A 13,113-nucleotide genomic window follows, 5' to 3' on the forward strand; every position below is an offset into this window, starting at 1 on the left:
CGGTGGGAGGAGATTCTTCACTTTTGCTTTTCCATGTGCATAGTGTTGACAAAACTGCATTTTAAAATGTCATTCACAAATGCCATCGTCCTGCAGTAAAATTAACTCCGTGTATTTGAATCTGGCCTCTCAGATTAGGTCGGCTTGTCCTTCTGGTTACGTGTTCTGGAATGTCTCCTGACTCCAGGCTTTCTGGCCAGTTTTCCAAACCTTTTCATAGGCATCTAAATCATCTTCTCCCTTTGATCCTAGTCACCTAGAGCTTTCAAGAGTCTGAGTAGGAATTTATGGTGAGACAGCTATCCAGAAAGTGAATCTACCTCTCAACGGATTAGAGACTCACATCTTTCTTCAGTTTGAAGTTTGGGGATTTCTGGCTATCTTGTCTCTCCTCTTAATTCCCTTTGACCCGAAAAGCATGTTTAGCCTATTTTTTTTCTTTTGTGTTGCTTGACTATTGAAATCATAACTTTCAATTAGTTGTACTTACTAACTACGTCTAGGAATTCTTCCTTTGACCTGAAAGCTTATTTCTGACCTCATTTTTCTTAACTCTGAAATATATATGTGCTTATGTATAAACCCTGATGGCTGAGTCTGAATCTGAATGTACTTCGTTTGCAGTCCCATCCCCCGGAGGACGAAGATACAGATGTCATGCTAGGGCAGAGGCCGAAAAATCCAGTACACAATATCCCTTCAACACTGGACAAGCAGACCAACTGGAGCAAAGCACTACCTCTCCCGACGCCGGAGGAGAAGATGAAACAAGATGCCCAAGTGATTTCTTCCTGCATTATTCCCATCAATGTCACTGGTATCGTTCTGTTTTTTTCTTAGGGGCAGTCGGGTCAGAATATTCCATGTATTAAATATGGTCAAAATCTGTGCTGCTTGGTGTACCAGTTAAGAATACGTTTTGTAAACAAATGATACCTTTTTCATCAGAATACGACCCAGAAGATGTTCAATATGCTTTTATCAGGTTTTGAACATCAATTTGCATATGTTTCGCTGGGCTGCTTGTTACGTAAATGATGGACAGTTTCTTTTTGGAAAAAAAAAAAGGTCACCAAACAGCTCTCTGGCCATAGCTGACTGAAATAATGGAGAAAGCAGCAGTGATTAATCATATGATAATGATGCGTGGCACTGCAAGAGAGTAAACAGCAAGCCCCAGGTTTCCAAAACTGCAACTAATGACCTGTAGACCAACTATAAAATCTGTTTCCATGCTTCCTTGGATGGAGGTAGGCTTATTTAAAAGATCGTCTAGACTTCTGCATTGATTTGGGGGATTTTTGACCTAAAAAATACATGGATTCATAGGTGAAGGCTGAATTCTACTCTAAACGCAGCAAGCCTGGCTTCCATTCACCCTCTGCTTTCCTCCTCCTGTGTATTGAGAGTTTGGATATTAGTCTAGGTCGAAGGCAAGCCTGTGTGGACTTTTCTTGAAAAGTTTACTGGCAGCAATTGTAAAATCCAGAATTGGTGATCTTAGAATGTGGTAACCTTAGCTGTAAGTAAAATAATGCTATAAAATATTCTAACTTTCAAAGATAGAAATTAAATGATCTACCCATTGGGCTTTCTTTAAGCATCTCTAATAGTTAAATTCTAACTTATTCTTATACTGAAAATCTCAGAATGGCCATTTTATGACTGATTTCCATCCTGGTGCCTTGTAACTAAAGATTGTATGTTGCTCGAGATGCATTTTGGACATGGCTATTATTAACGTCACTCAAATTTGTCTCATATAAAGTGGGGAGCAAATGGTGACCAGGTATCAGGGTAGATATTATTTTCTTCCTGACAAAAGGAGTTCTAGTTGATCGGCTGGTTGGGAGCTGGGACTTAATTTTCCTGATGACCTATTCAACTTGTAGGATAAAGTATTCTAAAGATGTGCACTTTATCTGATCTCCGTAATCTAAATGAGATGGCTTAGGGGAGTTCAGCTGTCAAAATGACTCATTTTGGCATCCTCTTAAACTAACTTTCAGTTCTGGGAACATCTGATTATTAGCAGCACCTGCTTTCTTCATGGCACTGTAAGTAAAATCTTGTTTTCAAATTTAGTCTTTCGATTATGGGTCTTGTGATTCAGGAAAAGGGAAGATCTCTCCTCCTGCTTTATTTCAGGAACTCTCAGACTAAAGCCTAGATTATATGTTGATTTCAAGAGCTTTAATGAGAAAGTTGTTAATTATGTCCATATGACACAAAATACCTGTGCCTGTAACATAATTATTATGATCAAAAGGAAGGATTTTAATCTTTGGTTAGAACTAAAAAAGGAAAATTTCATTAGTATGAATTCTGACAGTATTGAAATTATTCATCATATGATATCTCATACAGATTTTTCAACATGAGTTCTACAAACTGTTGTCACTGTAAAGCTAAGCAGAACTCAAACTGCTTTACTGTATAGCTGAACCAAAGTTTAACATGCCATCCTGCCCCATGTTTAACAATCAGGATACATGATGAAGCAACCAGATTCCAAAGCACTTTTGGCTTATGGCTTTCTGAAGCAGTGCTCACTATGAAAAATTCCTGGTACATGCCTGTGCCAGGCAGGAGTTCAAGTTCCTCACCTCCTCCTTCATCATTCTAGTTTTGATAGGACTACATGTAGTGTGTCAATAATGTAATTATGGAAAGAGAAACTAACAAGCATCATGGTTTCCCCCGTGTATTTACAAAAGAAAACAGACACGTGTAAAGACTGGGAATTCCAGCTTTACTTACAAGTGGTACAGAAAGTAGGTCCACTTAAGTGAAGAACTGAGGACTGCCTTTTACTTTTATTTTATATTGATAAGACACTGCTGCTAAACCAAAATGTGTCCAATTTAGTCAGCAGAGGAAAAGTAGACAGTTACATGATGATTTTAAAAACACATCTCTAGGCTGTTGTTTCCAGAGAGAGAGAGGAGAGAGAGAGGAGAGAGAGAGGAAGAGAGAGAGAGAGAGAGAGAGAGGGAGAGAGGGAGAGAGGGAGAGAGGGAGAGAGGGAGAGAGGGAGAGAGGGAGGGAGGGAGGGAGGGAGGGAGGGAGGGGGAGAGAGGAGGGAGGGGAGGGAGGGGGAGAGAGGGAGAGAGGGAGAGGGAGGGAGGGGGAGAGAGGGAGAGAGGGAGAGGGAGGGAGGGGGAGGGGGAGAGAGGGAGAGAGAGGGAGGGAGGGAGGGGGAGAGGGAGGGGGAGAGGGGGAGAGGGGGGAGAGAGAGAGAGAGGGAGGGAGAGGGGGGAGAGAGAGAGAGAGGGAGAGAGAGGGAGAGAGAGGGAGGGAGAGAGAGAGGGAGGGAGAGGGGGGAGAGAGAGAGAGAGAGATAGTGAGTGTGTGTGTGTGTGTCTGTGTGTGTGTCTGTGTGTAGGGCTTGGGCAGAGTGCAGAGTGGGTAGAGGGGGAAAAAACCCTCACAATGACACTTTTAATGCAGAAATGGGTCAGGATATGTTAGCTGAACTAATTCAGGTTAACATCTTGGCTACGTATCTACTATGCAAAGATATCAGCTTCAGAGAGCCCAGAAAGAGACCAGCAAAGAGTAGTAACTAGAGGTTGTAAGTCCCTAAGGAGCCATTTCTGTGTGAGAGTGATCCTTTGATATTATTTTTCTCTCCTCTTTCTTTTGATTTTCCTTCTTTGCGTGTTACTTTTGGCAGTGCAAGCTGTTGTGGAGAGCTGCATTTAGAAATAAAGCTTAATGTACTGCAGCATAATTTAAATAAGAGCTGAATAAGGGCTCCCTTATATTTGTTCACAGGCTTAATCCAAACTCTTCCTTTAGTTCCAATCAATAAATATCACTGTGTTCCAAGCAAATGAAAATTTGTTTGCCATTTCTAGAGGCTAACGAGACCTATTTGTGGGTTGCAGGAGTTGGTTTTGACAGAGAGGCTAGTATACGCTGCTCTCTTGTTCATTCACAATCCGTACTACAGCGGAGACGAAAACTGAGAAGGAGGAAAACCATCTCGGGTATCCCCAGAAGAGTCCAACAAGAAATAGGTGTGGTATAAAACTATTAATGGTTAACATTCTGTCGGGTGCCGATTATAAGGAGACGAAATGGAAGCCAGCCTTTAACCAGCTTCCTTAAAAATAGTCAACGTTGTAACTCGTAGAGGTTTTGAAATGATGTGTACTTGTTTTGTGTTCAGTGAGCCAGGTGGTATTACTTTTTAAATCTCCATTCTTGACTGTGAAGGCTTGACCTTATGGATTTAGCCATATACATTCAGATTTTATGGCTGAAATATAATATTTTGCTATTTTTTAATATTATTAAGGCAGAAATTAAGTAAAAATTAACAAGATTCAATGAAAGATTCTTTTAGAGAAATATACATTTATCTGGAGAGAGATATACTTTTATGGCATTATTTTGAAAGGTAAACTTTAAGCATACTCAATTAAATATTGACTATTCATAATATGATACCCTTGGTGACATTTTTTCTATTTTTTTCTGTTCAGTGTGTTTAAGATATCTCTTCCTATGGTTTTTAAAATTATTATTATGATAGCATCTCTTGTAATTAAGATTTTTACTTCATATAATGCACTCTATGATTTTTATTTCATTATGTTTATACTGAGAAATAAAAGTGTATAGTGGCCAAGAAAATAAGATGTATTTTGGTTAAAAAAAAATAGTAGACACTTATTGGGGCAAAGTAATTTGATCGTGAAGAGAGAGAATTCACAAAAGATCTAAGAGCTTATCTTCTCTTAGTATACATACATACATACATATAGTGTGTGTATATTTGTGTATATATACAGAGAGAGAGAGAGAGAGAGAGAGAGAGAGAGAGAGAGAGTCAGAAAGGTAAAGGGACAGAGAGAGACCGCCCAAAGCATTTTAACTTGCTCCTAATTTTATATGCTGATTTTTTTTTTTTTCTGTAAGAAAAAGCTCCAACATGCTGGCACCCAGAATTGTGGACATCTCTCAGAATGTCTGTTCATCTGCTGATGTATGAAGTATCTCACTGTGCTTTCCATGTGCCCTAGATTCTGATGAATCGCCCGTGGCCAGGGAAAGGAATGTGATTGTGCACACAAATCCAGATCCTTCCAACACTGTCAATAGGAGGTCTGGAACCAGGGACTCGGAGTGCCAAACTGAGGATATTCTGATCGCTGCTCCATCCAGAAGGAGAATCAGAGCTCAGAGGGGTCAAAGCATTGCAGCTTCCCTTTCTCATTCTGCTGGCAACATTTCTGCATTGGCAGACAAAGGCGACACCATGTTTACTCCTGCAGTGAGCAGCCGCACAAGATCTCGGAGCCTTCCCAGGGAGGGCAACAGAGGTGGGGATGCTGAGCCCAAAGTTGGTGCTAAACCCTCAGCATATGAAGAGGGGGAGCCTTTCGTGGGAGACCAAGAAAGAACCCTTAACGATTGCAGTGAGGCCCCCAGCAGCCCGAGTGCACAGGAGCACCAGCCTGCTTTGAGCCTGGCCTGTTCTCAACATCTTCACAGCCCCCAGCACAAGTTAAGTGAGAGAGGGAGGTCACGTCTGCCCCGGATGGCTGCCGACTCTGGCAGCTGTGACATCTCCTCCAACTCGGACACCTTTGGGAGCCCCATCCACTGCATCTCCACGGCTGGCGTCCTCCTCAGCAGCCACATGGACCAGAAAGATGACCACCAGTCATCCAGTGGCAACTGGAGTGGGAGCAGCTCCACATGCCCCTCACAGACCTCAGAGACAATCCCTCCTGCAGCTTCTCCTCCCCTCACTGGCTCTTCACACTGTGACTCGGAGTTGTCACTAAACACAGCCCCTCACGCTAATGAGGACGCCAGTGTCTTCGTGACAGAGCAGTACAATGACCACCTGGATAAAGTGAGGGGCCACCGAGCAAACTCCTTTACCTCCACTGTGGCAGATCTGTTGGATGACCCCAACAATAGCAACACGAGTGACAGCGAGTGGAATTACCTACACCACCATCACGATGCCTCCTGCCGCCAGGATTTTAGTCCTGAGCGTCCCAAGGCAGACAGCCTGGGCTGCCCAAGCTTCACAAGCATGGCCACTTATGACAGCTTTCTGGAAAAGTCTCCATCGGACAAAGCAGACACCAGCTCTCACTTTTCGGTGGACACAGAAGGATACTACACCTCCATGCACTTTGACTGTGGTCTCAAAGGTAGTAAGAGTTATGTCTGTCACTATGCAGCCCTGGGCCCAGAGAATGGCCAGGGTGTTGGGGTTCCTCCTACTCTTCCAGACTGTGCCTGGCAGGACTACTTAGACCACAGGAGACAGGGGAGACCAAGCATCTCTTTCAGGAAACCAAAGGCAAAGCCGACTCCACCTAAACGTAGCTCATCATTGAGGAAGTCTGATGGAAATGCAGACATTTCTGAGAAGAAAGAACCAAAGATAAGCAGTGGCCAGCTCCTGCCTCACAGTTCCAGGGAAATGAAGCTGCCTCTTGATTTCTCCAACACACCTTCTCGAATGGAAAATGCCAATCTGCCCACCAAGCAGGAGCCTTCTTGGATGAACCAGAGTGAACATGGCATTAAGGAACCTCAGTTAGACACTCCAGATGTTCCACCATTCAAAGATGAAGGTGCTGAATCAACTCACTATGCAGACCTCTGGCTTCTAAATGACTTGAAAACAAATGATCCTTACAGATCTTTATCTAATTCAAGCACTGCTACGGGTACCACAGTTATCGAATGCATCAAATCTCCAGAGAGCTCTGAATCCCAAACATCCCAGTCAGAATCTAGAGCCACCACCCCCTCCCTTCCTTCTGTTGACAATGAGTTTAAACTGGCTTCACCAGAAAAGCTGGCTGGCTTGGCATCTCCATCAAGCGGCTACTCAAGCCAGTCTGAAACGCCAACGTCCTCTTTCCCTACAGCTTTCTTTTCTGGCCCATTGTCTCCTGGAGGTAGCAAAAGAAAACCAAAAGTCCCAGAAAGGAAATCCTCACTACAGCAACCCTCTTTAAAGGATGGAGTTCTGTCACTGGGTAAAGACCTTGAACTTCCAATTATACCTCCTACCCATCTTGACCTAAGTGCTCTTCATAATGTCTTAAATAAACCATTCCACCACCGTCACCCATTGCATGTTTTCAGTCATAATAAGCAAAACGCAGTAGGAGAAACACTGAGGTCAAATCCTCCACCGTCTCTTGCAATTACACCAACAGTCCTGAAATCTGTTAACCTTAGGTCCATCAGTAGGTCTGAAGAAGTTAAGCAAAAAGAAGGCAACAATACAGATGTCCCCTACTTAGAGGAAAGCACTCTCACCATGGCTGCCCTGTCTCCAGGTAAGATTAGGCCACATATGACTAAGAAATCACTATCACGTCAGTACTCCACTGAAGACACCATATTGTCCTTTTTAGACTCCTCTGCAGTTGAGATGGAATCAGATAAACTACAATTAGAAAAAAACCGTTCTTTTGATGTGAAGAATCATTGTGATCCAGAAACAGTAACCTCAGCTGGTACCAATCTTCTAGATTCAAGTGTCACAAAAGAACAAATACTTATGGAGAGTGAGCCTATTCCAGAAAACACACCAAGTAAAAGTTGTGACTTTCCCACAGAAGGATTTCAGAGGGTCTCTGCTGCTCGCCCGAATGATTTGGATGGTAAAATACTACAATGTGGAGCTGGTCCAGATGGAGCCCTAGCGCAGGTCCAGAAGGTATCTTCTGTAGATCGGGAGGAAGCTGCATACCCTGTGTCTGTGGACGTGCTCACATCTCAGTCAAACTCACCAACTAGAGTCACAGACATAAGCAATCAACTTAAGCATCAACTTGGGATGAGCCGCCACCATGACAAAGTGCCTGGGAATATCAGCTATGAAGCAGAGATATCAACTGTAAATCCATGCCCTGAAAAATGTTCTGAGCAGGAAGATATTGCTTCAGGTATTTCAGCCAAAAGTGCCTCTGATAACAGCGGAGCAGAGGAGACCCAAGGAAGTGTGGATGAGGTTTCACTGAAAGGTCAGTTGTTGACACCTTTGTCACAATGGGAAGGTGTCTCATGGCACTTCCTGAAGTTTTTCTTTCTTACCTTCCCCATAATACAGTACAGCCCTGGGCATTGGTTTCCCTCCTTCTTTCCACTTATTAAAACAATTAAGATAAAAGCTTTTATCATGGAGGGACTAAGTGTGACAGATAGCTCCTTCATTTTAAAAATGGTGGTCAGGTAACTGTTGCTTAGTTGTTCCCTGAGTCAGTGAAGCCCAGGAGCGTGCTGGGTGACTTCTTCCTAAAGATGCTTTTGTTCTTAATTTAAGAATCGTCACCGAGTGATGACTCTGTGATTTCACCACTAAGTGAAGACTCTCAGGCTGAAGCAGAAAGTGTGTTTGTGTCTCCAAATAAACCTCGAACAACGGAGGATTTATTTGCAGTCATTCACAGGTGAGGCAACAATACCAAAGGTTTTGCTTCTTACATGCTTCTCATCAAATGCAAATATGGAAAAGCCTTGGGTGCTTGTAACACATTCAGCAAAAAACATAAGCAAGCAAAGAACAATTATTTTTCCAAATCAAATTGATAGACTTATATTCAAGTTGGGAAATATGTGGCCTTATATACAGTTAGGCAGACCTCAATCGAGAGACTTTCCTAACAACTGCTGAGGGAAGCTGTTGTTTTTTCCCCTAGGAAAGACATTCTGAAACAAGTTTTTAATTTGAAAACAATTTGTGGTCAAGTAACTTAAGGGTGAAAGCTCAAACTCTAGTGTAATCTCTGACATTTAAATAATTCCTTAACCTAAAAACACATGCTCAAAGCTATAATCCTACACTAGCAGGGATAAATGTAAGGTGACTCACTAAACATAGCCCCAAGTTTGAGACAAAACAGTATACAAACCTGCCCATTTCATAGCTCACAACAACTAATCACTGCTCCCTTTCTTCCCTCTCTTCCTAAAACTTACATTTCTTTAATAACACTGGCCTTCTCTAAATGTAATGCTCCATATCCCATGAATAGGGGATGTCCTCTAGGCTGCTTTTCCAGGATAGTGTTGCATCCATGCTGACCATTCATATTCTCTCATCTGCCCCCTGGACCCCTTTGATCAAGGCCCCTATTTGCAAGAATACTCCTTATAACCTGTGATCGAAGAACGAAACAGGAACTAGCCCTTGGAAACTGAACCCGTATCAGACTAAGCTATCCAGTCATAATGTGGCTACTCCTTTCACAGCTGCCACTGCCTACTTCACTAGGCCTTGGTGACCTAGATGCGACTCCCAAGGGACAAAGCTTGGGGACTGTCTTGTCTACCTCATGAAGTTATGCTCTTTGAAGCAAGCTCTTTACAAGCAGCTTACCACTGTTTTTCTCAGGATCCTACTTTTTAGGGGAACCTGTGTTTTCTGTTGATGTGGTTCTCTCATAAAGAAGGAGCACTGCCCTTCAACAACTTTTTTTTTTAAAGGAGCCAATCACAAACACATTCTGTGTAGACCTTAGCAGGCTCACCTCTCCGCTCAGAGAGTGAAGAATCATTATTTTTCTTTGTCCCTGATTATATTCTCCTCACCCCCTTTTATCCCCAACCTTAGGACAAGTTATTAAATGCTGTGAAGTTAAAGAACCAAACGCTAGTGTCTTGAAGAGTGGACAGAATGTAAGGAGAAGAGTCAGAAAGACCTGGAATTGAATCCCAATGCTGCCACTTCCTGTCCAGTCTTGAGTCAGTTAAAATCTGTGTACCTATTTCCCTTGCTGTAACTGGGGATACCTATAGCTCACATATTCAGTTTTGATGATAAAATATCATGTCTGTGTCTAGAATACGGTAGATGCTAAAAGCAGACATTAGTTTGAAATCCCTACCCTATTAGAGTGCCAGACACTGGCATACACAAGATAGCAACCACAAAGCTTTCTGTGAACCAAAATCAGGCTGGTGTCCAATTGCAAAACTGACATTTTCTCTAACCTACAGGTTTTTAGGTTGGTGAGAAAGCATGCTGCCAGTACGTGGCAATGAACTGAGTCATGCTGACTCAGTGACTAAGTTCACGAAATTTATGCCTGTTTATTTATCAGAAGAAATAATATAATGATGATGGATGGGTACCTAGGTTTGGTAGACTTACAGAGTTTGGTAATCTTATATTTACATTTATGCAGAATTTGTTTATTTATTTATGTGCAGCACAGTGACAATAAAAATTTTCTTTTCTTGAGAGTTTATCGTGCACAGAGCTTTAAGAGCTCCAGAGGTGGTCTAGGTTTCCATCTCCCCCAGAAAGCTGGCTTACTGATTAATACACTGTAGACAGATATTCCTGGGCAGCTATGGCAAATGGTATCTGCAGCCAAAATGGATTGACTTATTCAAGAAGTCATGTAAGAAATTTCTTTATATGGAGGAATTTTAAGAGTAGACAGAGTAGTATAACGCACCCCTGCCTTCCCCCACCCCCAGCCAAACACACACACAGACATATCCATCCCCCAAGCCTATCAACCATCAGCCTTTGGCCAGTCCTGTCCCATCCACACCTCCTTCCACTCTGCTCTCCTGGTATTCACTGGAAGCCAGTCCCAGGCATCAGAGGATTTCACCTGTATTGCAGAGACAGGTTGAATAAAAGTGACAGTCCTTCACCACCTACACTCTAACCAAGAGTCAGAGAGCAGTATTTTCTTGTACTCTTGTGAAACTTCCCAGTAAGTCCTCCCCTAGAACCTCTAGCCTCCACATTAGTCATTATTTGAAATGGTCATTTCCAAAACGTAATTCACGTCCACTGGTTATTGGAGAATTTCCCTCAGTCTGTGAGTGCTACGAGGGCAAGCAATGTATCTTAATCCTCACCCCTATAGCCCTAATGCTTAGTATCCCATCAGACAGGGTACAGCAAACTGCTCTTTAAGGAGATGCCTGGGTGTGACGTAACACTTTTAGTTTCATTAAAGTGTATGTGGACTGAGATTGTTCCTTTTCTTAAAAGGTCCAAGAGGAAAGTACTTGGAAGAAAAGATTCTGGGGACATGTCTGTTCGAAGTAAATCTAGAGCTTCCCTGGGCAGCAGTAGCAGCAACAGTGCTGGTTCTGTCACCTCAACCAACAGCAATGTGACCACCCCAAACAGCCAGAGGTCTCCTGGCCTCATCTACCGAAATGCCAAAAAGTCCAACACATCGAATGAAGAGTTTAAGCTATTACTCCTCAAGAAAGGCAGTCGCTCGGATTCCAGTTACCGTATGTCTGCTACTGAGATCCTGAAGAGCCCCATCCTGCCCAAACCTCCTGGGGAACTCACAGCCGAGTCCCCCCAAAGCACCCATGAGGCCCATCAGGGGGCACCGGGGACTGAAGCGCTGTCCCCCCTCTCTCCATGCTCCCCACGGGTTAATGCAGAAGGGTTCTCCTCAAAGAACTTTGCCACCCCGGCATCGGCAAGGGTTGGACGTTCCCGGGCTCCCCCTGCGGCCAGCAGCAGCCGCTACAGTGTCCGTTGCAGGCTGTACAACGCGCCCATGCAGGCCATCTCCGAAGGCGAGACAGAAAATTCCGATGGGAGCCCACATGATGACCGATCCTCCCAGAGCTCAACATAGGCGGTCCATGCCAGGCTGGCTGTCAAAGGCCAAAACCTTAGTCATATGAGGATGGAGGAACAGAATGGAAGACTGGGGAGAAGTCAGCACATGGTGGGGTACCATCACGCTAACCAACGAGTTCCTAAATATTCGCTGGGGAAACGGAAAGTGGTTTGGTCTTTCTTGATCATTTTCCATATTTTTAAGTAGCTGCACTGTCTTTCATATTTTTCTTTAGGGTAGTTTGATTTACCCAATCTCATTCCTTTTGATAATAGAGAATTTGAAAATGTCTGCTTTTCATGAAACCTAGAAAAAGTTTTCCCAGAGCTGCCTATTCAGAAAACAAAGCCCTCACTGTCATAATTCTTAAGAAGATGAAATACTCTGGAGGTTTGGTATATTTTTACATTAAAATGAACTAAAGCAAAATTTAGAAGAACTACACACATGTAAATACCATATTTTTGATAAAAATGTGTAAATAGATTTATGGATGACGAGTGGACATGTGGCCAATTATCTACCACACCAACTGCTTATAGAACACAACAAGTAAAGTGTAATAATTGTATTCTGTGAATACCATTTTCAGATCAAACACCATATTTAAATGTCCACCAATATGATTTCTGAGTGATAAACCTCAAAATAAGAATTTTAAACTGGTGAAATAAAGGAAATCTTGCGTTCATATAGTGAAATGTGATTTAAAATAATGAATTCAGACTTAACCATTTTTGTGACAAACTGCAGCACCAAACAAACTACTGGTAACACGTGGCTGTGATTTGCCATGTGGTAATTTGGACAGAATGAAAAGCATGCTTTTGATTTTTTTAAAAAAAAAATCAGTGAGAGAAATCATCATTCTCAACATAAAGCCCTGAACAACAGCACTTGACAGTGTCCTTTAAACTTCAGTTTTTCAGTGGATTGCTTTAAAGAGAATGAGTAGGGAAAACAGTAGCTAATTTTAGGTTATGTTTTATATTACACTACTGGGGACATAAACAGTCCTAATCTGAGGACTATAATATTTAAACTCCTTAAACAGTTGAGCAATTAGCTCCAAGTTCTTTAACGAATGAAAATAAAACACAGGCATGCCACAGAGCTGTGGATTTATCAGTAAGTACCTGCAATGAGTTTCCAGCGAAGCTTTCTCTCTGTGCTGATGAGAGTCATGCTACCTAAAAATTAACAGAAACGACACTGTGAACAACGTAGTTGGGAAATAGGTATGTGTATATGCATTATTTAAATTCACTGTTAAACTGGGAATGGGGAGCAGCTCTGGTTCACAATGCTACATATAACTGAGTTTTTGTCTGATTTTACTCTATCTTCTTGATGGCAAAAGGGGAGGGTGGTGGGTGGGAAAGGAAATGTCAGGGCAAGTGCTCTGATAAAATGAAGGCAGGGAAACAAGCTGAATTACTTGAAATTACTTGAATTTTCTTGTCTTAAAACTGAAAAAAAATGTAGTTACAAGTTGAAATCTGCAAATGGGTTTTAC

At 42.5% G+C, this 13,113-nt stretch overlaps 1 protein-coding gene across 3 annotated transcripts in view; it reads left to right on the forward strand.

The window, feature by feature from the left end:
- Positions 1-11,612, forward strand: part of NHS (NHS actin remodeling regulator) — a gene marked incomplete at its 3' end in the record, with an annotated part of 339,720 nt that extends 328,108 nt beyond the window's left edge. For all 3 annotated transcript variants that reach the window (XM_079727298.1, XM_079727299.1, XM_079727300.1), the window contains 5 exons: positions 625-817; positions 3,891-4,022; positions 5,031-8,012; positions 8,312-8,438; positions 11,003-11,612. In XM_079727298.1, coding sequence (XP_079583424.1) covers positions 625-817; positions 3,891-4,022; positions 5,031-8,012; positions 8,312-8,438; positions 11,003-11,612 — 4,044 coding nt within the window. The remainder of the gene's footprint in view (positions 1-624; positions 818-3,890; positions 4,023-5,030; positions 8,013-8,311; positions 8,439-11,002) is intronic.
- Between the last annotated feature and the right edge of the window lie 1,501 nt (positions 11,613-13,113).

This window comes from Hyperoodon ampullatus (genome assembly GCF_949752795.1).
Source record: "Hyperoodon ampullatus genome assembly, chromosome: X".
Classification (NCBI taxonomy): Eukaryota; Metazoa; Chordata; class Mammalia; order Artiodactyla; family Ziphiidae; genus Hyperoodon; species Hyperoodon ampullatus.